General features: G+C 49.7%; 1 protein-coding gene across 1 annotated transcript; it reads right to left on the bottom strand.

Annotated features, from left to right (window-relative positions):
• Positions 1 to 944: 944 nt before the first annotated feature.
• Positions 945 to 23,667, bottom strand: LOC101156504 (phosphatidylinositol 3-kinase regulatory subunit alpha). Its single transcript, XM_023958847.1, has 17 exons — positions 23,456 to 23,667; positions 19,195 to 19,674; positions 15,649 to 15,778; positions 11,676 to 11,768; positions 10,048 to 10,119; positions 9,855 to 9,971; positions 9,573 to 9,771; positions 9,314 to 9,396; positions 7,108 to 7,213; positions 6,937 to 7,035; positions 5,580 to 5,760; positions 5,383 to 5,508; positions 5,159 to 5,301; positions 4,826 to 5,002; positions 4,670 to 4,744; positions 4,429 to 4,599; positions 945 to 2,602 (listed from the first exon to the last, which is right to left on the bottom strand). Exons 2-17 carry the CDS (start codon positions 19,384 to 19,386, stop codon positions 2,413 to 2,415), a joined length of 2,154 nt encoding a protein of 717 aa, XP_023814615.1. The 5' UTR covers positions 19,387 to 19,674; positions 23,456 to 23,667; the 3' UTR covers positions 945 to 2,412.
• Between the last annotated feature and the right edge of the window lie 890 nt (positions 23,668 to 24,557).

Below are 24,557 nucleotides of genomic sequence, written 5' to 3'. Positions count from 1 at the left end.
GTTCTTGCGCTCCCCGCCCCTTCCAGACTCACAGCGGCAGTCCCTGAATCTCGATTCAAACGTACCCTCTTCAGAGGCAGCTCAGGCACAGCGAGCGCTGACTGGCTCACATTTATCTTTGTGAGTGACCGTTCATCACGTAAAAACAACTCCTACGTTTATTTTAGCGGCTGCAACTTCTTATCTTTAAATTGTGGCTTAGTGAAGTCATTCGTTAGAAGAAAGTGTCGGGTTGCTTAAAGATGTTCGTGTATTTCCGTTAGCGGGATAAAGCTACGCCCGGGGCTTTGCTGCCACCGTGTGGCCGGCTGCGGTAACTGCACCGGTGTTCAGGGGGATTGAACCTTGTTGAGCACATTTGCTTTATAACATTTTGTTGTTTTGACATAAACTGCTGCAGAAGAAAGTTAGTTGTAAAGTATTTTAGTTTTATTTAAACAAACAGAAGTGGAAAGAGCTTTTATAAATTATTTTTTTCACATTTCCTCTGCAAAAAAACCTCCAGCCGATGATTTTCCAAACCCGAAGACAAGAACATAAAGCTTGAGATCAGGTGTGCCGGAGGTCTAAGGGCTGTTGGCTTGCCTTTTTTATTCCATTTTGTAATTGCTCAAATGAAATAAAATTCATCCGTCTCCTGATGAATCCCCTTTCGTGGTCACAGGGTTGCTGGAGCTAAGTCCAGGTACCGTTGGGCAAAGGCGGGGAGCAGCCTGCAGAAAACGCCAGCCAGTTGCAGGGCCACAAAAACACAAACACACATTTAGGGACGATTTAGAAACGCAAATTAACCCGTGAGAAGCCGGAGTGAGAAAGAAAACCCACAAAAGCACGAGCAGAACGTGCAAACTCCACACAGCTGGGGTTTGATCCCAGCCTTCTCACGGGCTAACCGCTGCACGGCCCCGATCCACCATCAATCATTCTAAAGAGAATGAGGAGCGTTTGTAGGTTCTGGTGTTTTATTGGTGTCAACATGAAGAGCAAGAAGCAAAGAAAACAGAACTTCTGATACAGAAAATACAGTGTTTAAGGAAATAAAATAACTTTGAATTACATCTAAAAAAAAGGAGGGGGGGGGGGGGCGATGGATCAGAGAAAATGTACAGAAGTCCAAACATTTTCTGAAGGAGCGTCTGCCGATCCTGCAGCCTTCAGATGACAAAAGACGATTAAAAAAAAAACTAATTAGGAGGAAATATATTAGTTTTTACTGTTAGGAGAAAGAAGTGAACAAATGAAAAGAAGAGGCAACAGCTAGAATGGAATCAGAAATATTTATAGCTTCTTTAAACAAAAACGTCAAATGAAAACAAAAAGATTTCAAACTAAAAGCTTAAAAAATGTTTAAAATGAGTATTTATAAATGCTGATCCTGAAATGAGACGTTAGTCCACAAATCATCACTTTTCTAGAGAAGACTTCTGTTTGTGTCTCCATGACGACGAATTTCTTATTTGTGTTAATTAGGTTTGCATTTTCTGAAACTAAAACTGAGATTTGATTAAATGTATAGATGTTTTCCTGAAGTGCATGTAAATAAAACTCAGATGAGTTCGGATACGGAACCGCTTTGGACCGAACCGGTTTGTTTTAAAGCAGCAGAAAAAGACAGACGATGCTTTCATAATAAAAGCCCGACTCACACCAGAACAAACTTTTTTTGTTCCTGAAAGGGCTTTTAATTTGAAAAGATGCAGGAAGAAAAAAGCCTGACTTTATGCGGTAAGTGCGCGCCGCCCCCCCGTGTTTGAAGTGGGACAGTCCGCTGCGCTGTTCTGGGTTTTGTCCTGCAGGATCCAGCTGATGATGTCACCGGCTGCTTTCTGAGGTCACTTCCTGTCATCAGTGGCGTTGGGATGGCGTTGGGAGCGGAGTTTTTCCCGCCGTCGCTGTGGTTCACCTTCGCATTTTTCAGGAAAAAACAACCAAGAGGAACAGAAATGGAGCCGAACCGTTTCCACCTGGAGGTATTTGTGTCCATTTTTGTGCAGATTTGGTTCTTGGAGGAAGGTTGGAGAGTTTCGACGCTTTTTGCGGCGTCATTTTTTGAACTTTCCGATGAGCTGCAGCACAAAAGCACCGGCTGATGCCTGCGGCTGCGTTCGCCGTTCGTACCGCTTCTCTCTGGGAATCATGGGAAAAATAAGCTGCTGCACGTGACGCCACACGGCTCTGAACGGCCCGAACCGGCAGCAGGCGCACAAAAGGAAGGAGGAGTCCGGCGAAGGGGGAGGGCGGGGCGTCAGTCTGACGCTCTCACAGTGTTTGCAGGAAACCGTCATGGTGGTCATTTTGAGGCTGGCGTCAGGGTTTGGGGTCAGACTCCTCGTCCAAGAAGGAGGTGACGACGTCGTTTCCACGCCGAGCTCAGGAGGTCCTTCGTGGGCCGGTGTGCGGCGTGGGGGCGGGTCACCGCCTCTGCTGGCTGTAGACGGGGAAGGCCAGCGTGACGTTGAGCGAGTCGTTGTGCTGGACCAGCGAGGTGTGCTGGTAGTGCAGGACCAGCTCCTTCAGGGAGCCGTACAGGTTGTAGGGCTCGGCGAAGCCGAAGCCGGTGCTCGTCTTGTTGATGACGCAGTGCTTCACCTCCCCCTCCACCCTGAGGAGCAGACACACAGGTTAGCCCCGCCCACAACACAGGACAACAGACCAGCTGGGGTCTGGGGCGGCGGTCCCCAAAGCCCCCGCCAACTTCAGCTTCTGCTTCTGTTGACTGAGAATAAAAGGGGAGGAGCTTCAAAAGACCTTTGAGTTCCAAAGGTCAACGCCACGGTTGATAAATTAGCAGGTTTCTTCACTTTCTGGGGTCGCTTCAGGTTTTTATTACCACCATCTTTTTTATTGGGAGCTGTTGGTTCCTCTTTGTTTTTTAATCCTAAGTCTGACAGTTTTTACAAAATGTTGACATTTATGAGCAGCTCGTAATGGACTTTTGTGTTTCTGCGGTTCTGTTAGCGCTGAAGCGTTTGGCGTCGGTAAAAGCCGTCACGGCATGGAGGTGGCGCTCTCCACCTTCATCCCGTCTTTGCTCCGGCGCATGTCAGACTCCTAACGGCTCCTGGTCTTCCTCATCTTTTAGCGAGGACCTTCTCTTTCCTCAGCAGAAAAGGGGATCTGGGGGCGTGCGAGCGGTTCTGCGGTTCTGCTTCAACCACGAGTCTCAGACGGCAGACCGGACGTCCGGGTTCAAGATTACTTTACAAAAACAAACTCTTCAAGTTTTAAACTTCAGTCTGAAAACGGCGTAAAGCTACGTTCACGCCAGACGCCAGGTCTGCGTCAGTGGCGTCCGATGTTAAGTCAGTGTCGCGGGCGTCACGGCGGTCCGGCAGCATTTCGGATGCCTTGGTTGATGAGGCGATGAGTGGGTGGAGCCTAAAACCAACATCTTCTCCTTCTGGACTTTATGATATTTGACTTACTTTGTTAACGGAGACAAAAACAAAAAGATTCTCTAACGTTATCCTGATTGTCATTTTCTCCCTCCTCGGACTCACGCGGGACAGGAAGTGGTCAAACTGGGTCACAGAGAGACGGACGTATGGCTGAAGCTCGCCGTACCGGGAGAATCTCTGAATGATGTCACCGACGCTGACTTGGAGGCGGGATTACCGAGGCTTTTGTAGAACCAACCTGAACTCTGAGCCTCATCGTGTCTCCCGTGGATTCTAACTGAGATCTACGGTCAACGCTTCCGTGTAGCCGCCGGGCTGCGAGCGTTGGACAGTAGCTCCTCCCACACGCGTCCGGGGCAACAAGAGTCTGACGAAACGGCGGGTGCAAATGGCGTTCCGTGTGAGCGCGGCGTGATGGTGGCGGACCATCAGCGGAGGCTGCAGTGGTAACTCTGCCCCTCCCACAGCTCCCTGTGGGAGGGGCCACAAGGACTGTGGGAGGGGCCACAGAAGATGCTTTAAGGAACCCCAAAGGTTCCAGACCTGTTTTTGGAACCTTTGAACCCCAGAGTTTGGTTTCCAAAGATCAGAACCAGAACCAGATGCTCTTTGGACCAGTCGCCCCCTGCAGGTGAGCGCCCGTGGGGAGTCAGGGTGGGGGCACTGACACCACAGAGGATTTTACTATCACACAATCGATTGTCTGAGTAAAACTTCCTGCTCTCTGATTGGACGACAGTCAGAATTACCAAACAAAGTTTGTGTCAAAGAACTTTTCCAAACGTCCCTTAAAAAAAAAAGAGACAAGGATTGAATTAAGATTGAATGTTTTCCCCTTTTTCTACTTTACCAAAAGTAAAAGACATTCGTTTTAAAACACTTGGCCATATTTGCCCATCCAGGGACTTTTTGAGTCGTGGCTTTGGTTGAGGTTTTTGTTTAAAGGACATTGAGACTTTGCAGCTTTTATGTTCTTCTCGGTAATGTTGTTGTTCCGTTAATCGTTGAATGAACATAAAACCAAACTTACACCACGGAGCAGGCGTAGCAGCCAGGCTTGCTGCTGTCCCGGACCAGGAAGGTGCCGTCTCTCTTGCCGCGCAGCAGAGCTTCCGCCTGACCGCGGTTGATGTTCCCCAGACGCCACAGACGCTCGTCGTGATGAGGAAGGTCCTCCTCGTCCTCCACCATGCTGTACTCGCTGCGGGAGGAAGACGGCGGTGAGCAGAGCGCCGCTGAAGGCGTCGGCGGAGGTGTCGGGGCAGACTTACTCCTCGGTGGTTTCGTTCTTCAGGCCCAGCCACTCGTTCAGCTTCCTCTGCCGGACGCCCTTCTGCGTCAGCCACCTGAAACAGCAGAGCACAGCGGCCGTCACCTTCCACGCCGAGCGCCCCGTCCGCCTGCGAGCAGCGGCGCCCGGAACCTACATGAGGTACTGGTCCCGGGTCTTGCGGAGCTGGATCAGGTCGGGTTTGATACTGTTCATCTTCTTGTCGATCTCTCGGTAGTCGGCGGCCTGTTTCTTCAGATCCGCCTCCAGGTGGCGTTTGCTGTCCACGATGTCGCTGATCCGGGACTTCAGCTTGTCGTAGTTCTCCATGATCCTTCAGGAGTTAAAGGGTTAAAATGATCTTCTCTCTTTAACTCCCCACTCTATAGATGGATTATTTTGTCACCATGGTAACTGGGCTTCCTTCAGCACCGTGCCGTTGGTCCCCCTCGTCCCAATCTCCAACAGGGTTGCCGTGGCAACAGCTTACCTCTGGATCTCCTTCTCGTTGCCCTCCCGTCTAAACTTCTCGATGTACTCTTTGCTGAAGCGCTCCTGCGTCTGACACTGCTCCTCGAAGATCTTGATGGTCTCGTTGAACGCCTCGATGGCCGTCCTCTTCATCTGGATCTCCTGCGAGGTGGAGGAGGGGGAACGGTGACGCGGGGCGTCGGCCTTTTCCTCCGGCAGAGGTTGTGGCTCGCGGAGGCTCACCTGGGAGGTTCTGGTGTACTCCTCGTACAGCCGGTCGTACTCGCGGTTCTTCTCCTGGTACTGCAGGTGGTACTCGTGCAGCTTCTTCCCCACGTCTTCGATGCTGTCCTCCTTCACCACTTGGTCCTGAACAGAGTGGCGTGGCGTGAGACGGCAGCGGAAAACCGCGGCGGCGGCAGCCGGCGGCGCTGACCCACCTGCTGGTGTTTGGAGACCGGGTACAGCAGCTTGACGTCCAGCTTGGGGTTGTACTGAGCCAGAGACTCGTGTCTGTAATGATTGATCAGCTCCACCACCGAGCTGAAGGTCAGCGGGTCGGAGAAGCCGTACTTCCCCTCACGGTGGAAGATCTTTATCAGTTTGTTGTTGCCGCCTTTCCTGTGACGAGAACAGAATGAAGTCTTTAGTTTACAAATGGAAACTTTCATGCAAAAATCAACATTTTTTAGCTCTTAAGTGTTTTATAATGTTTATTCCTCAGTAAAAACAATCCAAACAATTCCTCTAAAAACCATCAGCCCCTCCCAACCCACGAAAAGGAGCGGGTTATCACATTGTGACATCACAAAGTGGAGAACCGCCCCTTCCAGGAGGAGTCTGTGCTGCAGGCTCCGCCCCCAGGCTAACACACACGCCCACTTCATCCATCGAGCTAGCCGTGATTGGCTAACATACACAATATGATCCTCCATCTTGGTAAAAGTTTGGATGTTCTTTGTTTTCGTGGGAGAAACTCAGACACGCTGCTGAGGCCGACTCTAAGATGATGTCATCAAATGGGCGGTACCCACAAGGAGGGAAAGGCGGAGCCTCAGAGATCGAGTCATATTACTTCCGGGTAGAAAAGCGTCAAAAAGGACTCATATTTCATAATAAATATCATTCTTTAGTGACCCAACGGTGATGTATGATCGTATACATGGACAACGTTTTCTCTGAAAGGCTTAAGGAAAATGGATATAGGCTGGGGGGGCAGACTATGGCCCGGGGGCCGTATGCGGCCCGATAAACCGGAATAAAGACATTATTATTCCTTGTTTTTTTTTATTTCCCGTTAGCCCAAAAAATGTGGTTCGTGTGGTTTTGGAGGATTTATGCTGACGGTCGTGTGTGTTTTTCTGGTTTCTGACAGTCATCTGTCCAACAGCACACGAACGCAGCATTTCTCTTTTTCCTAGAGGGACATCCACTCATCGGGGCAATTTGTCCTACAACGAAAACAAAGCCACAAATTTTGAAATAAATCCTCCAAAATGTTCCATTTTAAAAGATATTTCTTCATTTTATGTCAAAAGTTTCGTGTTTTGGCCCAGATTCTGTGTTTTTTTCTTTCTCTTATGAGGTGGATCATGTAAACACTCCATGCATCTGCTCCTGGACCCTCTGTGAGCCCCGGGTCAAAGCGTTTGCCCCACCCGATGTACAGCATCTGGACAGCAGCAGCTCGGTTTGGTCCACAGTTCTGCCTAAACACGTCTGTTCAGAGTTTAGCTCCGAAAACATTCTAGTCAGTCCACTCAGACGAGAAAACGGGCGTCAGGGCAAAGAGCTCACCTCAGGGTCAGCGTGTAATCCCCGTGCATCTTTGTGGAGGCGTCTCGGACCAGAAAGGTACCGTCAGCCGTGTCCCTCAGCTTCTCGTTGACCTCCTCCCTGCAAACATCGGCACAGTCTTTCCACCTGAGCCGTCACACCGCAGGCGCGCCTGTGCTGCCCGTCCGTTACCTGGAGATGTCTCCCCAGTACCACTCGGCGTCCTGCAGAGCCATGCTGTTGTTGAAGCTGCTGGAAGCTGCGGGGGTCGGCGTCTTCGGGGGTTTGGGAGGCAGAGCTGAAAGGCACACAGGTGAGTGTTACAGGTGTGCAGGCGTCATGGTCTCTGAGGAAGCGGGTCCTGAGCGGACGGTTCTCGTCTCAGACACGGCGGGTCAAACTTTCACACATGCCGACATCCTCGACTTCTACTGATGCTGATCCAGGCCAACCCCCCCCCCCCCAGAGGATTCTGGACTTGTAGACATCCGTTTGTGCTGCCTGATCCCCTTCCAGCTGAAGTTCTCTTTCCCAGAAAGCTTTGCAGCTGGACGGATAAACGTGGAGGAGCTGCAGCGACACATTGGTGAGGAAACGTGGAAGCAGACGGGGGCTTCCGCCGTGATGGACGGTGGCAGAAATCTTCACTAAATGTGTCACTTGTAAAAACCAAGGACTGTTTTTTTTTATAAGCCCCCCCCCACGATTGAAATGAGGACAAATCAGGAGCAGCTTCCTGGCGGCGCGGCTGCACGCTCTTACCTGGACTCTGCATGGTGATGTAGCAGAGGATCTTTTCCCGCCCCCTCGGCGGCAAGGCCTCGCCCCTGCCCCCCCGCTCCATGACTGCCTCCAAAGCCACTTGGGTGAAACTCAAAAGCCCCCCTCCCTGGACATCATGAGGTCTCCGTCCCGCTCTGGAAAAACCCGCGTCATGTCAGGAGCAACGTCTCGGCTGCAGCGTCTCCTGATTCGGCGGCGTGCTGCGCTCGTGGGAGGTCTGCGTGGAGCGGGGGTCCGGCTGCGTCTGCTCAGCAACCCAACCAGCAGACGTCCCTCCGTCTCCCTCCCTCAGCCTCGGTTCAAAGCTCAGGAGAGCAGCTTGGAGATGCGTGACATCACCGCCCCCCCCAGCCAATGTGTGGACAGCAGCGATATCACCGAGGCAACGCAGGCCGCGCCTCCGCTGCATGGATGATGTCATGGTTTCAGCTGCTGCTCCGTCTGACTCAGAGCTGAATAAACGAGCAGCTGCTGGGTCTGCACGCCTCCCAGCGGGGTTTCTGGCCCAAAGCGGCACTTTTATTCCTCTCCTGCAGACTAAAGTAATGCGTCTTAATGTTGTTCCAGTCATTTTCTGTCCAAACTAAATCCTTTCCAACCAGAACCAGAACCTTCATTCAGCCGTCCTGGACTGAGGGTCCAGATCATTTCCACGGATCGTCCTTCTTACTGCTCCTATGTCTGCGTATGCTAACAGACCCAGACCCGGACCCATCACCATTTGAACAGAGAAATCCTCAGAAAAAGGCTTTATGTTCAATTCTTTTGCACATGTCCTCCATTATGAGAGCAATGCTACAAGAACATGTTAAACACTCTCACTGGAGAGGGTCTTTAATGACCCGACATGTTTCGTCTTAGCTACAGAGAAGAGCCGGTTCTCTGCCTCGTCATCAAGATCTTAGATGAAGAGCAGAGATCTTCTGCTTTCAGCCCCAAACACCACAGACGCTTCCTCTGCACTTCTCGCATGTTTCTCCACATCAGGGAGATGTTTCAGAGGACGTGAGGCGTTTTCTTCTCAGAGGGTTAAAGACGACATCTACCGCATTCACAGCTGATCTGAAAGCCCGTTTTGAGCTTGGCTCAGGAGGCTTTTATTTTGAAAAGTAAACTCAACCCATCAGGTCCTCATTCTAAGGATCAGGTTTACATTTCATGTTTGTTATTTATTTTAAAACTGTTTCTTTGGATATAAAATAATTCTCCTAATTTTGATTTATGCTGAACCAAAGTTAAGCCTGAATTAAGATCACATTTTTTTATTTGAAAAACATGCATTTCTGCTGCTTTGCAGCGGCACTTCAACGTGTTTTCTGTTTTTTTCTTTGACTGGTCACTTCATTTTATTTTGAAATCCCCTGTCATTCTTCATGACCCTCTGGTCTTTTACTTTAGTTTCCTTAGTGAGGAACAGATTTGGGGTTTGTCACTACTTTCCCTCTCCTCCTTGAGTTCTTAATAATGACTAGAAAACTTTTTTTTTCACCGAGTTGGGCATCATTTTAGGATTTCATCGCCGTCGTTTTGCTGGACGAAGGAAGCTTCTGAAATATTCTGGCGCCACGCCAGCGAGCGGACAACGGCCACAGGACCTGCGGCGTGAGTGGGTTACCTGGAGCAGCTTGGTTCATGTTGAGCTCGCTGGTGATCAGAACCTCCAGCACCTGAACCAGAGGATCCGGACCGGACTCGGACCTGAACGGAAACACAGACGTGGTCAGCTGTTTTTAATCGCGTTACAAAGAAAAAATGAAATGACATGAAATCCATCGCCTGAAAACCATCGTCCTAAGATCTGCAGATGTTAGGACGATGGTTTTCAGGCGATGGTTTTTCATTTCCTGTTGAATTGGTGTGAGCGCGCCACGGACCCTGCGGCGAGTCTGAACAGCAGCGGGCTGAAGAGCTCCCCCAGCATCCGGGGGCTCAGCTGGTTTCTGGTGGCGTGCAGACACAGGCGGGCCAGGTGCCGGACCACGCTGAGCAGGGTCAGACCGTACTGGGCGGGGCAGGCGGCCGAGCTGGCCACGGCCCGCAGCACCTGAGCGCAGTCCTCCGGGTCTCGGACCTCTGCGGTCAGAAGGGGGGGGGGGTTAACAGGTGGGGCAAGAGGTCTTCACAGCCTCTGGGAGGAGGGGGCGGGGTCTGCTTACCCTGGACCGCGTGGACCATTTCACCTTGCAGTTGGGGGGGCAGCACGGGACCGGGCAGATCCAACAAGAACCGGATCACCCCGTCACAAAGGGACGGCACCTCCAGCTGCTCCAGGTCTGAAAACAGACGCACGTCGGTTAAACGCAGACCGGCTGCTGACGGAGACCTGATGGTGCGGTTCCGGACCCTCACCCGTGTCGGCCAGCTGCCGCGTGTCCAGAACTCCTCCGGCGGCGCTGCGATACAGACCAGGACTGTCCAGACCTGCAGCAAGAACCCGGATTACGCACCAGTCACCAAGTGATTTTCAGTCCTGACACAAACTACAGGACACAACTACAGAAGGAGTCGGATCGGAACCACGGGCCGAAGCCGTCACAGAGTCAGAAGCAGAACGGGCTTCACAACCACAGGGGGAGGAGGAGGAGGAAGGAAGATTAAAACTGACGGACAACAGAAAGAAATACTCCAGCTGGATTTCCTTCACTAGAGCCTGGGAGCTTCAAACACTTCAGATTCACACAAACTCTGCCCACTCTGCTTCAGATTCAAATAAACCTCGCCCACGTTGGGAACAGCGGCCGGGTGCCATGCTGGGTGGCTAGTTGTGTGTGTCTGTGGTTGCGCGGTGATCTCTGGGCTGCTTGGGTCGGGTGCCGGGGCTGGCTTTCGCTGATGAGGCTCGGGTTGGATGGTGGTGGGTCATGGGTCCTCTGGGCCCTGGCTTCGGCCTTGGCCTTGGCCTGCGTCTCAGTGTCCGGTGGCCCCCTTGGCTGCCGCCTGGTACGGCGAAACACCCCTGTCCTGTGATCTGGGGGCCCCGACGCCGGGTTCGCCTATGCCTCCCGGTGCCCTCTGCGCCTGGCTGTGTGGGTGGGCGGTCCCCCCTCCCCTCCTGCGTGGGTTCCATCGCAAGGGGTACTCCTGGCCTGGGGGTCTCTCCCCCCCTCCCCCTCCTGGTCTGGCTGGTTGGGCTGGGGAGGATCTGGTTTCCCTTACGAACACACGGTTCACTTTGGCAGCGTGCATGCATCTCCACCCACACGTGCACACGTGCACTCTGCTCCCTGTCTTCAGAATTTCACCTTCAGATGTAATATTTGTCTTTTCTGCAGATCTGGTATAATTGCTACACAGCTTAAAATAACCTGTTCAAATCGCCGCTTGTATCCCCCACTTATTGTCTTCTACTTCTACCCCTCACACTTTTCCCCTCTCCCTCCCCACACACACTAAATGTAACAAATAAATAAAAAACAATAAAACACAAAAAGGGGTTTACACAAATTAACACTCTGGTTATCCAAAGATATATAACCTCTTTTTGTAACAGCAACACCTGTCCAACACAAAAGGCCTTCAGCTCTAATCTGTTTACTCAGTTGTTGGACAGAACAAGTTAAAGAAAAAAAAAAGAACACCAGCCCCCCAGACCTGGATTTGGGGACCCCTGCTATCATTGGTAGACTGCCAGTTACCATAACCCTGTGCTAGCAGACGTGTTTTGTTGCTAACCCTATTTTTTTGATGGATGGGCGTTTTTAAGGAGGACGGTGACACTTATTTCTTATAGTAAAAACATGGGGGCTTCATTTGCCTTCTCTAGCCTGGAACTGAACGTATGACGATGGTTTCCTGAGCACAGGCAGAACCCTGAACCAACACAGACGCTACAGCAGACGGACAGCAGAGGAGCCGCTTGAGACAGGAAACACACTAAAACACCCTGAAGCACGACAAGCATTCAAAATGGCAGGAGGACATGGAAACCCGCCCGAGCGCCCCTCTCCAGCACATTCACACTGGTTTGCGTTCGCTACCTCTCGCCTCGACGGCCTCCATCAGTCTGCTGAGGAGCGGCGGCGCCGTGTCTGGAGGTCCAAACTGTTCCGGCAGATCTGGCAACACAAAACCTGACAGACAAACGGAAACAAACGCAGGTCAGACACAAGAAAGAGTCTCAAAAACAACAGACCTTTCCCAGACTCACATGTTTTTTAGTGTAACCTTTTTGTGTAATTGTGCGCGCTTCTGTATTTTAAATGTGCATTGTGTTCTGCGCCCTGATTGGCTGTTGACTTTGTCAATCAATTTCCTCCGTTCCGTCTGTCCTGTCCAGAACACATTCAGCTCACTAAATCTACACAAATCTCTGTCTCTGATCCTGGACTTTGTTTTCTAAGAAGATCTGAAATTTGAGAGTTTAGACAAGAGAAAAAAATATGAAAATGTTTGCATCTGTCTGAGAAAAGTGTGTAGTGAGGAGTTTTACTGCCGCAAAGTTTCCGAGCTGCAGGAGCTCATTAGAAATTTGTCTTTGAATTGAGGGCAGAAGTTGGTCTAGCCAATTTCCCAGCATGCCTTTGTTTTGACTCTATTCCGCTAGCGCCAAGCGCTTCACACGCCCAAGATAACATTAGCATAGCAAAAAAAACAGCTAGCGATACCAGAGGCATCCAGCCTCACAGTTTAGAGTCAGATTCCAGCTCAGACGAAGAAATGAAAACGTTTGTGGATCTATTTGTCTGCAAGTGGAGGATTTAGAAGTGGAGCTGAGAAAATAAGTCTGAGCTTTTTCAAATGTTCGGTTTTCATCTGCTCCTGATCCAAACCCACAAAGAAATACTCAGGAAGGCAGTTTTAATGTCTTTAAATTATGTCCTCCATCATGACAAGAATGCTACCAGAACATGTTAAAAAAGCAGGGTTTTTTTATTGGAGTGGGTCTTTAAATCCTACATAATCCTACTTTAATAATTTCACCTATTGCAGTTTATTTGTCACCTCCGTGATAAACGCTGTATTTTAAATTCTTCATTGATCAGATTTCAGTCTTGTGAGGGGCTGATGGGTAATTTTAACAACCCTCTGCGCTCCGACAAGACAACAGCAGGAAGTGGCTTTGCGGTTCTGTCAGGTAAAAACAGTACTCGTGCGCACACACGTGCACACACTTCCTGTGTTCTCTAATGAATCTGGCGGCAGCGGAGCAGAACCGAGATCTGTCGGGTCAGCACCCACGGGCCTGACTGCACCGCTGCCGGAGCCGCGCCGACCGTCCCATTCTGGCAGCTGTGCACTTCAGGAATGCGGGTGTAAACCGGGCTGGGGGGCGGCAGGAGCGTCCAAACGGAGACGGACGGGACTGAGAACGCGGCCCGGCTCTGGAGGGACGCCGTGAGTCGGACCCAGCGCTCAGACTGGAAACCATTTCCAGCAGAAATGAAGCGGCTGACGGTGGCAAACGGACATGTGGCCCCCCACTCCAATGAAAAAGTGTTTTTAGCTTTTAGCATGTTCTTGCAGCATGTTTCTCATGACAGATGGCATGCATAAAGACAATTCTGAGTTTTTCTTTATTCAAATTGTAGTAAATCAGGAGCAAATGACAATACGCCATTTGAAAAAGCTTGTAGGTGTGACATAAAACTACAAGCAAGGCCATTGACTGTATAAAAGAACTGGACTGAGTGACCCCTCCCCCTGGCATTTTAAACAGGAAGTACCTGCTGGTTTAAAAAAATAAAACCATAACAATCCCATAGACTTCTACAGAAAAACAAACAGCTGTTAGTCACTCTATTGGTCAGAATAACCATCCTGGATCTGATACCTTTTTAAACATGCATTTCAAAATCGTCATTTTTGTCATGATCACAAGTTATTCAAGTTATGAACTGACCAATCAGACGCCTCCATAAAAGCACGTGGTCCCCCCTGGCCCCCCCTTGAACGTTTGAAATGTTTAACAGATTTTCTAGGGCTGCACGGTGGCGCAGTGGTTAGCGCTCTTGCCTCACAGCAAGAAGGCCTCCGGTTCAAGTCCCGGCTGGGGGACATGTAAAACACAACATCAATGGGGGGCTTTTCTGTGTGGAGCTTGCATGTTCTCCCCGTGTATGCGTGGGTTTTCTCCGGGATCTCCGGCTTCCTCCCACCGTCCAAAAACATGCTTCATAGGTTGATTGGCAACTCTAAAGTGTCCATAGGTGTGAGTGTGAGAGTGAATGGATGTGTGATTGAGGATATTCCACCCTGCGACAGACTGGCGACCAGTCCAGGGCATTCCCTGCCTACGCCCAAGTGGCCGGGATAGGCTCCGGCAACCCCGTGACCCCGAAAAGGAATAAAACGGTTAAGAAGATGAATGAATGAATAACAGATTTTCTAGAGCCTACTTTCAGTGGAAGGGGTTTGGACTTTCAACAAGCTCTACTGGCGACAGTGGTTTCCATGGAAACGTTACTTTGCACCAATCACTGCTTAATAACCCCGTCTAGCTCCAAATGGCAACACGCGCGTAAAATGTCGACCACATTGGGTTCATTTGGTTGGAGCCGGAAATAAACCATTTTCTGTGTGTGATGTTCCGCTCGCTCAGTCCAGTTTTCTTGTACAGTCAATGGGCGGCTCACAAGCTCCCTGCTCGGCTCCATTACGATGCATCCGCTAGCAGACAAATAGATTGTCTTTGCTTTGTTGGCATCCGCGGCTGGATATCTTCAATGTTGCTCGCCATTTTTGTTGTCAGTAATGTTAAACCGGGGCTCTAAGGGGCTGTGAGCTAGTGAGAGAACATGTAAACAGATAGATGATGGGAAATGTGGGCAGGCTTACCCTGTTCCTACCCCATCTGCATGTGGAACTCCATCGGTTTCATCGCTCAGCCCACATGAGCGAATACGTCACTTCCACCAAAGCATAACGGTAGTGACTATTCAAAATTGTTTGGTACGTGGTCGTGACACGTGGTCGTGACACCTGGTCGGGATACGTGGTCGTGACACCTGGCCGTGACACCTGGCCGTGACACCTGGTCGTGACACCTGGCCGTGACACCTGGCCGTGACACCTGGCCGTGACACGTGGTCGTGTACCTCGCATGTGCAAATGCTTTCTTCTTTCGTTTGTCTGCGGTTTACTCCCCTGTTTGAACGGGTTAGCTCCATTGTGAAATTTTTTAGCATCGTTACACATTTTGTCCTGTGCGCGTTTGGTTTAGTGATATTCAGGTATGTTCATGGTATGTTCATGGTTGCGTGTGTCGAGAGGAACCATAGGAATCATCTTCTGTCAACTGTCAGATCGGCAGGAAAGGAAGTGACGTACGGTCGCCATGCGGGGGTCGTGCGGTGAAACCGATAGAGTTCCACATGCAGATCGGGTAGAGACATTCCCCATGGCAACGGTTCCACCAACAACTCAAGAGGTAAGCTTCTCATGGACTCCTGGCGCTCTGCAGACACTATGTCCGAGAGAATGACACCGGTTTTTGGCCTAAAGCGGCACTAAAAGAAGACCACTGGGAGCGCTTTGAAGCAGCACACCTGAAGTCCTCTTCTGTCCTGGATGAGTGGGTTTTATCAGAGTCTTCCTCATTCCAGATGAAGAGTTTGTGATCTGTGCTGTGACTCAGCAGCAGTTGAAACTGACATTAAAATGCTGAAAGCCACCATGACTGCATCTTCTTTGACCACAACCCATAAATACACCTTTACCCTCCAACAAGAATATGACCCAAAAGAGGAAGAAGAAGAGGAAACTTTGGGGTAAACCTAATTACACCTCCACCCAATAGCAGAAGTGAAACTTAACCCTGTTACCGTTCTGGTGTTTTAGGAAGTGGGCTTTTCCAGGCCCGTCTATTAAATTGTGTGAACCTCTTGTTTCAGTTTCTACAGTAAATAATGGAGTAAAATCCAACGCTGCCTGAACCCCTGAAAGCATCACGGAGGAGGAAGGGGTGCCGAACAAAATCAGCAATCATCTGCTGCATGAAGTGGCGCTACTCACTCTCCGACTCGGAGTCCGTCCTCGTTGAGGCAGCAGATGGCGGTCGGGGTGGGCGGGGCTTGGGGGTGGGCGGGGAAATTCTTTTCCTTCCAACAAACTCCACGTATGTCCCTGGGAAGTCGCCTTTTTCCTGTCAGGCACATGGGAAGGAGACACTTCGACATAAAACACAAAACTGACATTTTATTTTGAAAAATCCAACCAGAGCTGGTGTCTGCTGTGCAGTAGGCCGCCATCACAAACAGTGAACTCCTTCTCCAACAATAGCAGCTCTTTGCTTTGGTTAGAATAACAATAACTCTTTTTTAAGTTGAGCTCAGAGGATTTTGCACAGACTGAGTGTTCTTTTATGAACTTATTTTGACATTTGGATTTTTCTGTGGAGCCCAGAAGAACTGTGGAGTCAAAATACTCTGAACCGTGTGACTAGTGGGCCTAACGTCCCTGTCCTTCCTGCTCAGATTCCATGTTTTGGCAACACGGCCCCCAAACGGGCTGCAACTAAAACTGCAGGACTTTTCCAGGAGGTCTGGAGCCCCGACACCGTCTGTATGCCTGGATGACTGAACTGCTGTGGTTTTCCAAAGACACGCCGTTTCTCTTTTTATTCTAACCTGCCTGTTGCAGGAACATCCAGGTCTCCTTTAGTCTCTGGTTCTTTCCAGCGGGTCACCATTTCCAGGAACCACTTTGATGACTGCTCAGCGTAAGGCGGGTTAAAACTGCAACCCTCCTTCAGACCGGAAACCATTTGGAGCAGAAATGAAGCGCCGGCAGCGGCTGATGGTCGCAAACGGACATGTTTGAAGACCCGCTCCAATAAAAATGGCGTATTTAAAATGTTCCTGTTGCACTTTTCTCATGATGGATGACATGTATAAAGACATTTTAACTTAAAATTACATTTCTGACTATTTCTTTATTCAAATTGTAGTAAATCAGGAGCAAATGAAAATACGCCGTTTGAAAAAGCTTGTAGGTGTGACGTAAAACTACAAGCAAGGCCATTGACTGTATAGGAGAACTGGAGTGAGTGACTCCTCCCCCTTTGGCGCTTTAAACAGGAAGTACCTGCTGGTTCCAAGAAGCCAAAATCCCACAGACTTCTCTAGAGAAATAATACGGTTTATACCTGGACTCCACAGAAAAATCTAAATGTCAGAATGAATCTAAAAGTTCATAAATGAACACAAACCATCCAGTTTGTGCACAATCCTCTGAGCTGCAGCCGCATTCACATCTACAGAGCCGATAGTGTCAATAATTTACAGAGCCGTTCAAACATTCATCCTCTCTGCTTTCTGCAGACATCTCCAGCAGAAGGAAGTCATTTTCTCCTCTGAAGAGGAAGTCAAACAGTTCAGCCGCCCATTTTGTGGCTTTGCAATACCGTTTCAATTAACCTCATCTATTTTTACACAACTATGGCCATGGAAATCTGGAGATAATCAAAGCAAACTTTCCTTTAGGATTAAATCAGTGAGGGAAGTGTTTAAAAGCAGAAAAACGAACAAAAATCAGAACGTTTCTACGTGAAATGTTTGGGCTGCTTCCATCTCCACTTTGTGTTTTGACCCGAAACTCCTTCTGCTTCACAAACAAACCCAAAACAGCCGCAGGAGAGCAGCAGCTAGAGAAGAAATCACCACCAGCTGAAGGTAAAGCAGCTACTGGAACCCTAACGGATAAATGAGACCACGGCTAGCTTTAGATTTAGTATTGTTGAAACTGAACGACAGGAATAATTTAAAAAAAAAAACAGCATACAAAGTTCTACTACAGAAACAGTTTCTTCTAAATGTTTCCACACATCTCCAGATAATTTCCAGGCAGCTTGACGTATTTAACAAATCAAATAAAGTCCTTTAGGCATTTGACCGACCGAACGGAGCCTTTTTATGTCAGATCCACGCCTCCCGTGTTGATGTTTATAATTTACGTTACTTATTTAAAAGACTTATCATTCAAAACCAAGCTTTTAAGTGTATTATAATGTTGATTTCTCCCCCCAAAAAAATCCCAAAGTGGTATTTTGATCCGTTCATTTCTGAGTATTCCTCTAAAACCATTTTTCTCTGAGCTCCACCCCCTCCCAATCCATGAAAGTTAGGGGTTCCTCACATTCCTGCTTGCCCCGCTAACAGACACACAACACACTAGAAATGCAGACACGCTGCGGAGGCCGGCTCTAGGGTGACGTCATGAAATGGGCGGCACCCACAAGGAGAAAGGCGGAGCCTCAGAAGTCGAGTCGTCTTATTCCTGGGTAGGAAAAAAGCTCAGGAAAAGAAATATTTCATTTTAAAAAAAAAAGGGTAATCTATGATCAAATGTGAATATAGTTTACTCTGAACGGGTTAAGAAAAGCTGGATATGGACCTTTAAAAAAATATTTTTATTTTGCCATTTGTACGTGTATGCACTTTATATGGTCATCGCAGTATTGATCAATAAAATCACAAGTTTTCCTCCTTTCGTGCGGCCCGACTCAGAACTGCACCAATGTAACCAGAACAGAAAACAAAACTGGAATGACTGTCAGGCTAAAGAAGACCACAGGGGAAACTATTTCCAGGTCAAACCCTTCTGTGGTCCACTGGAGCGACCATCACCCTCGTTCTAGACCTGCTAACAACAAAGCTCTTTGTTTTGCTAAATCCTTCAGCAGGAAACCTTTGGGAACAGGCGTGTGAACGCTCGGATCAGCAGGCCGCTGCGGCTGACAGCAAAGTCAGGATAATTCCTCTTTCTGGACATAAATATAGCCATTTGGTCCGCCCTGCGGCTCAACCGGCCTGCTATCGGACGCAGTGCTCTGTGATGAAGCAGCCAAATGAAAACGGAAATGAGGTGAAAGGTCGTGAAGGAGCTCTGCTTGTTTTCACCGGCCACCAAGATGAAAACACGTCAGGGTTTTTTTTAATGCAGAAACCCGTTGTGTACAAACTCCTGATGCCATATCTGCTCATGTGGGGTTAGCAGTGATGGGTGAAACTCGACCACGTTGCATAAAGGCGGCGGGTCTGGAAATTGAGACTAAAGAGAGAAACACTGTGGTGGTTTGGCTCACCAACCTGAGCCAGAAACAACAAATCACAACACGCTTTCTTCAACATCAACTCATTCTAGCTTTAAGCCACTTCCGTCTTCTTTGTGGGTCTGGCTTCGTCTTTTTTTTGGTGCTGTGAAGCATTTTTGCACTTATGTGATTCAGTCTCTTTACTTCTCTCTCTGCCACGCGTCAAACAAGACGTTCAAGGGGCCCGGCGGTTTAAGGTTTGGTCCCAACCAGAGTTCAGGCCAGTCATCCCACCTGACAGGATCTGAACCGGTGACCTCTGGCGTGCTGCTGTGAAGAGACACGCCCACCAAAGCATGACAGCGTCGGTCATGGCGTCACATTCTGCATGCGTCAAAACAAGGAGCATTGTCACGTTTTAGTAGAAAGGTGGAATAAACCCAGAGTTTAAGCAGAACTCTTACGAGCTGAACGGCGCCAGCGTGGGGGGAGTCACGTCAGAGCAAAGCCGGCGGCGTGGGCGTTACCTGTGTGGTCTCGTTGAAGCCCGGGAGCCAGCCGATCTCCGACGGCCTCTCCTCGGCGCCGTTGCTGCACCCCAGCGCCAGCAGCGCTCCCTTACTGACCAGCAGCATGTCGCCAACGTGCAGGTCAATGTCCTCCTCCCGCTCCTTCTTGTAGTCGTACAGTGCGCGGTACTGAAAGCCCTCTGAACTCATTCTGAAGTCTCTTGACGTATGGCTTCTCGATCGCTAACAAAACCGGCTCAACCGTGAATATAAAAATAGGGTTTTCTGTGGTCCTGAGAGGATTTAACGGGGAGAATCCCGGCTGTGCAGATGTGGCGTTTCCAGCTGTTTGTGCGTCTCCCCCGTCTCCATGTCTGCTAATGCTCTGTCATCCCTCCAGGCCGAGCCACAGCCGCTCACGCAACGCAGCATCCTCTCCGGTAGTGAACAGGAGGCTGGGGGGGGGTAGAGGCCACATCTGTGGAGGCGCAGGTCAACCTGGGAGACAAGGGGGGAGGCAGTCAAAGGTCAATGGCGAGAGAAAAGATAAAAAAAGAGTCTGCAGCCTGAAAGGAGGCAGGGCCGAAAATGTGTCTGCAGCTTCTCTGATGACTGCGTCATGATTTATTGATCAGGGTAGGAAGAACGCAGCAGAACCGAGCTGCTGCGCTGTGGGTCACATTACTGTCAAGTATTCCACGGTTTGGCCTCCCAATACGGAAGAACTCATTTCCTGCCTGAATATTTGGCGGTTATGCAACCGTTTCCCCAGGAAGTAGGTCAGCTTCTGCAGAGAACCAACCAGACGAAACTCGGCTTTAAACAGACGCAGAGGGAAGGACTGATGTAGCATGACTGGAAATCATTTCTGCTTACAGAGCGTTGTGTCCGTGCACGCTCCTGTCGTTTGACACCTGTTCGTGCACGCTCCTGTCCTTTGACACCTGTTCGTGCACGCTCCTGTCGTTTGACACCTGTTCGTGCACGCTCCTGTCGTTTGACACCTGTTCGTGCACGCTCCTGTCGTTTGACACCTGTTCGTGCACGCTCCTGTCCTTTGACACCTGTTCGTGCACGCTCCTGTCCTTTGACACCTGTTCGTGCACGCTCCTGTCGTTTGACACCTGTTCGTGCACGCTCCTGTCGTTTGACACCTGTTCGTGCACGCTCCTGTCGTTTGACACCTGTTCGTGCACGCTCCTGTCCTTTGACACCTGTTCGTGCACGCTCCTGTCCTTTGACACCTGTTCCTGCACGCTCCTGTCCTTTGACACCTGTTCGTGCACGCTCCTGTCGTTTGACACCTGTTCGTGCACGCTCCTGTCCTTTGACACCTGTTCGTGCACGCTCCTGTCGTTTGACACCTGTTCCTGCACGCTCCTGTCCTTTGACACCTGTTCGTGCACGCTCCTGTCGTTTGACACCTGTTCGTGCACGCTCCTGTCCTTTGACACCTGTTCGTGCACGCTCCTGTCCTTTGACACCTGTTCCTGCACGCTCCTGTCCTTTGACACCTGTTCGTGCACGCTCCTGTCCTTTGACACCTGTTCGTGCACGCTCCTGTCCTTTGACACCTGTTCCTGCACGCTCCTGTCCTTTGACACCTGTTCGTGCACGCTCCTGTCCTTTGACACCTGTTCGTGCACGCTCCTGTCGTTTGACACCTGTTCCTGCACGCTCCTGTCCTTTGACACCTGTTCGTGCACGCTCCTGTCGTTTGACACCTGTTCGTGCACGCTCCTGTCCTTTGACACCTGTTCGTGCACGCTCCTGTCCTTTGACACCTGTTCCTGCACGCTCCTGTCCTTTGACACCTGTTCGTGCACGCTCCTGTCCTTTGACACCTGTTCGTGCACGCTCCTGTCCTTTGACACCTGTTCCTGCACGCTCCTGTCCTTTGACACCTGTTCGTGCACGCTCCTGTCCTTTGACACCTGTTCGTGCACGCTCCTGTCCTTTGACACCTGTTCCTGCACGCTCCTGTCCTTTGACACCTGTTCGTGCACGCTCCTGTCGTTTGACACCTGTTCGTGCACGCTCCTGTCCTTTGACACCTGTTCCTGCACGCTCCTGTCCTTTGACACCTGTTCGTGCACGCTCCTGTCGTTTGACACCTGTTCGTGCACGCTCCTGTCCTTTGACACCTGTTCGTGCACGCTCCTGTCCTTTGACACCTGTTCGTGCACGCTCCTGTCGTTTGACACCTGTTCCTGCACGCTCCTGTCCTTTGACACCTGTTCGTGCACGCTCCTGTCGTTTGACACCTGTTCGTGCACGCTCCTGTCCTTTGACACCTGTTCGTGCACGCTCCTGTCCTTTGACACCTGTTCCTGCACGCTCCTGTCCTTTGACACCTGTTCGTGCACGCTCCTGTCCTTTGACACCTGTTCGTGCACGCTCCTGTCCTTTGACACCTGTTCCTGCACGCTCCTGTCCTTTGACACCTGTTCGTGCACGCTCCTGTCCTTTGACACCTGTTCGTGCACGCTCCTGTCGTTTGACACCTGTTCCTGCACGCTCCTGTCCTTTGACACCTGTTCGTGCACGCTCCTGTCGTTTGACACCTGTTCGTGCACGCTCCTGTCCTTTGACACCTGTTCGTGCACGCTCCTGTCCTTTGACACCTGTTCCTGCACGCTCCTGTCCTTTGACACCTGTTCGTGCACGCTCCTGTCCTTTGACACCTGTTCGTGCACGCTCCTGTCCTTTGACACCTGTTCCTGCACGCTCCTGTCCTTTGACACCTGTTCGTGCACGCTCCTGTCCTTTGACACCTGTTCGTGCACGCTCCTGTCCTTTGACACCTGTTCCTGCACGCTCCTGTCCTTTGACACCTGTTCGTGCACGCTCCTGTCGTTTGACACCTGTTCGTGCACGCTCCTGTCCTTTGACACCTGTTCGTGCACGCTCCTGTCCTTTGACACCTGTTCGTGCACGCTCCTGTCGTTTGACACCTGTTCGTGCACGCTCCTGTCGTTTGACACCTCTTCGTGCACGCTCCTGTCGTTTGACACCTCTTCGTGCACGCTCCCATTCGGATTCCCAACTAAACTATACAAACGTCTGCAGTGCAACTGCGGCACCCTAAAGTCCCACTCCAATCCTCTTGATCTTAAACCGTTCCTGGTGGTCGTTTTTTAAAGCGTAGTTTCTGCAGGGCGGAATGAGTTCATTAGAAATCTCCGCCCCCCATTTCTCGTTGCCCATAACTCGGAGCTCTCTGTTTGCACGCTCCCCCAGCAAGCTTACAGCTATAGATATTTACCTCTGGAGTTGTGGGCGGGACTGTTGGTGTGGAAGTAAGCCTCCTCTCATTTCCCATCATCCCTTTGTTTACACGCTCTCCCGCTAGCTTACAGCCCCCCCACAACCCCAACCTACCATTAGCAATGCAACAAAAAACGGAGAGCAATATGGGAGCGATCCAGCCGGCCAGTTCTGATCCAGAATCCAGCTCAGACGTGGAAAACAGAGACGTTCCTGGATCTGTGTGTCTGCAGGTGGATGCTCAGAAAGGGGCGGAGCCGGGAGATTGTGGCCAGCCAATTGTAGCAAATGCGTAAAATTCTAGATTTGACTCAAAACATCCAATATGGAGCTAAAAAACAGATATTTTTCCTGACAGATTACTTCAGGAGCCACATAAAAACAACATAATTATGATAGTTTTAATCACTACAGTATCACAGATCCTGAATCACCTGATGGGATTTCCCAGCATTCAATTAAAACCAACGCGACTATTAATTCAGATCTGGACCATAATATACTAATAATTAAGGATGTAACATGTTTATTATGTATTCAGAATTGTAATGTACATTAAATGTGCATAAATGTTGCAATTTCTTTGTTCTGTATGTTGCAATTGTTCAATTAAAAAAGAAAATCTGGACCATGATAATAGATGATGGCCAAGTTTTAAAAAAATAAAATAAAATAAAAACACTGTGACTAATCAGAAACGAGCATCTTCCTCTAAACAAGTGAAATTGTTAACGTAAATGTTTATTTATACGCACTATTTGGAGGAAAAACGTCCAAATCCACAGAGTGGGTACAATAAAAAGCAGGCGAGAGCAGAAGGAAAACAATTATAGATCTACTTCACACCTACAATTATTCTCTGGGATTTTTTAGCAGCTCTAAGATGTAAAATACTTCACTCCCTACAAGCAGACGGTGATTGACCGTCGCGAGCCGCGGATGTCTCCAGGAAGAAACGGGCGACGACAATGGGCGCCCGCGCTAGCTTAGCCCCGTTAGCTCGACGCCTCACCTTTGGTCTGGCAACTTTTTCACCCACGGAAACCTCCAACGGACACGCCGGCGCGGGGCATGGTCCGACAGCGTGAACGACACGACGTACGGAGCGCCACCGGGAGACCAACCACCCGTTATTTCACCGCTTATGGGGTCGAAGCGGAGCGAGCAAGGCTCGGCCGTCCGTCTGGGCTTTCTGCAACAAGCACAGCAACACCAACCACTTCCGGCTGGGACTATCACATTAAAAGAGATCTTTGGCTAGAATCAGTGAAAATACCCAAATAAAATGGTTTCGTATTTAGAATTACATTAACAAAAATATGTTCTTTTTAAGCTAAAACTCACTTTGGCTTTTTTGGGGGGGAAACGTGAAAACTGCTGAGTGTTTGTGTAGATTTTCACAATAAAACCCATTGCCTCCGTACTGTTGATATAGTTATCATTTGGTGTTTATGCGTAATAAGTGAGTAATGTATAGGAGTTAACTGCGTTGGTCTTTCTTTTGCAGCGTCACTAAAGGTGATAAAGAGGGATTAATGGGAGATTATAACGATTATACATGCGCAAGGAGGCAGGGCACTGACGTCATATCCGGTAACCTAGTTGTTAATTGAGCGTGCAGAGCTGTCAGACTGAAGTGTGGGGGGTTTACTGTATTCATGCTGTGCTCGTTCATTCCGGCTTTGTTCAGACGTCGGGGGCTTTGAAGGAGGTGGGAGGGGCCCAGACTGACTCCTCCCACATGACTGCTGCTGCTTTCCCGTCACATGCAGCGGCCTCATTACGGTCACACAGGACGGACTTTCAGCACAAACATCAACTTTTATTCAGGTCACAGACGGTACAGTCTGCATAAAAAACATGAATCCATCTCATCTTAAAGTCATCACTGCATCCAAGAATCTCAACGTAGAAACAAGAAAAATCCCTTTGAAGGTTGCTCCTAAACTCATCTTTAGTTTTATTCACACCTGAATAAGACGCGTTATCACAAAGATATTAATAAAATCCAGTCAGTGTGTGTTCATTTGCTGTTCAGCTGAGGAACACGTCCTGTACTTAGATCCTGTGCTTTAACCCAAACAGCATCACTCAGACCAGCTCAGTAAAGATTT

Source organism: Oryzias latipes, chromosome 9 (genome assembly GCF_002234675.1).
Source record: "Oryzias latipes chromosome 9, ASM223467v1".
NCBI lineage: Eukaryota > Metazoa > Chordata > Actinopteri > Beloniformes > Adrianichthyidae > Oryzias > Oryzias latipes.
This window is presented reverse-complemented; position numbering and strand designations above follow the sequence as displayed.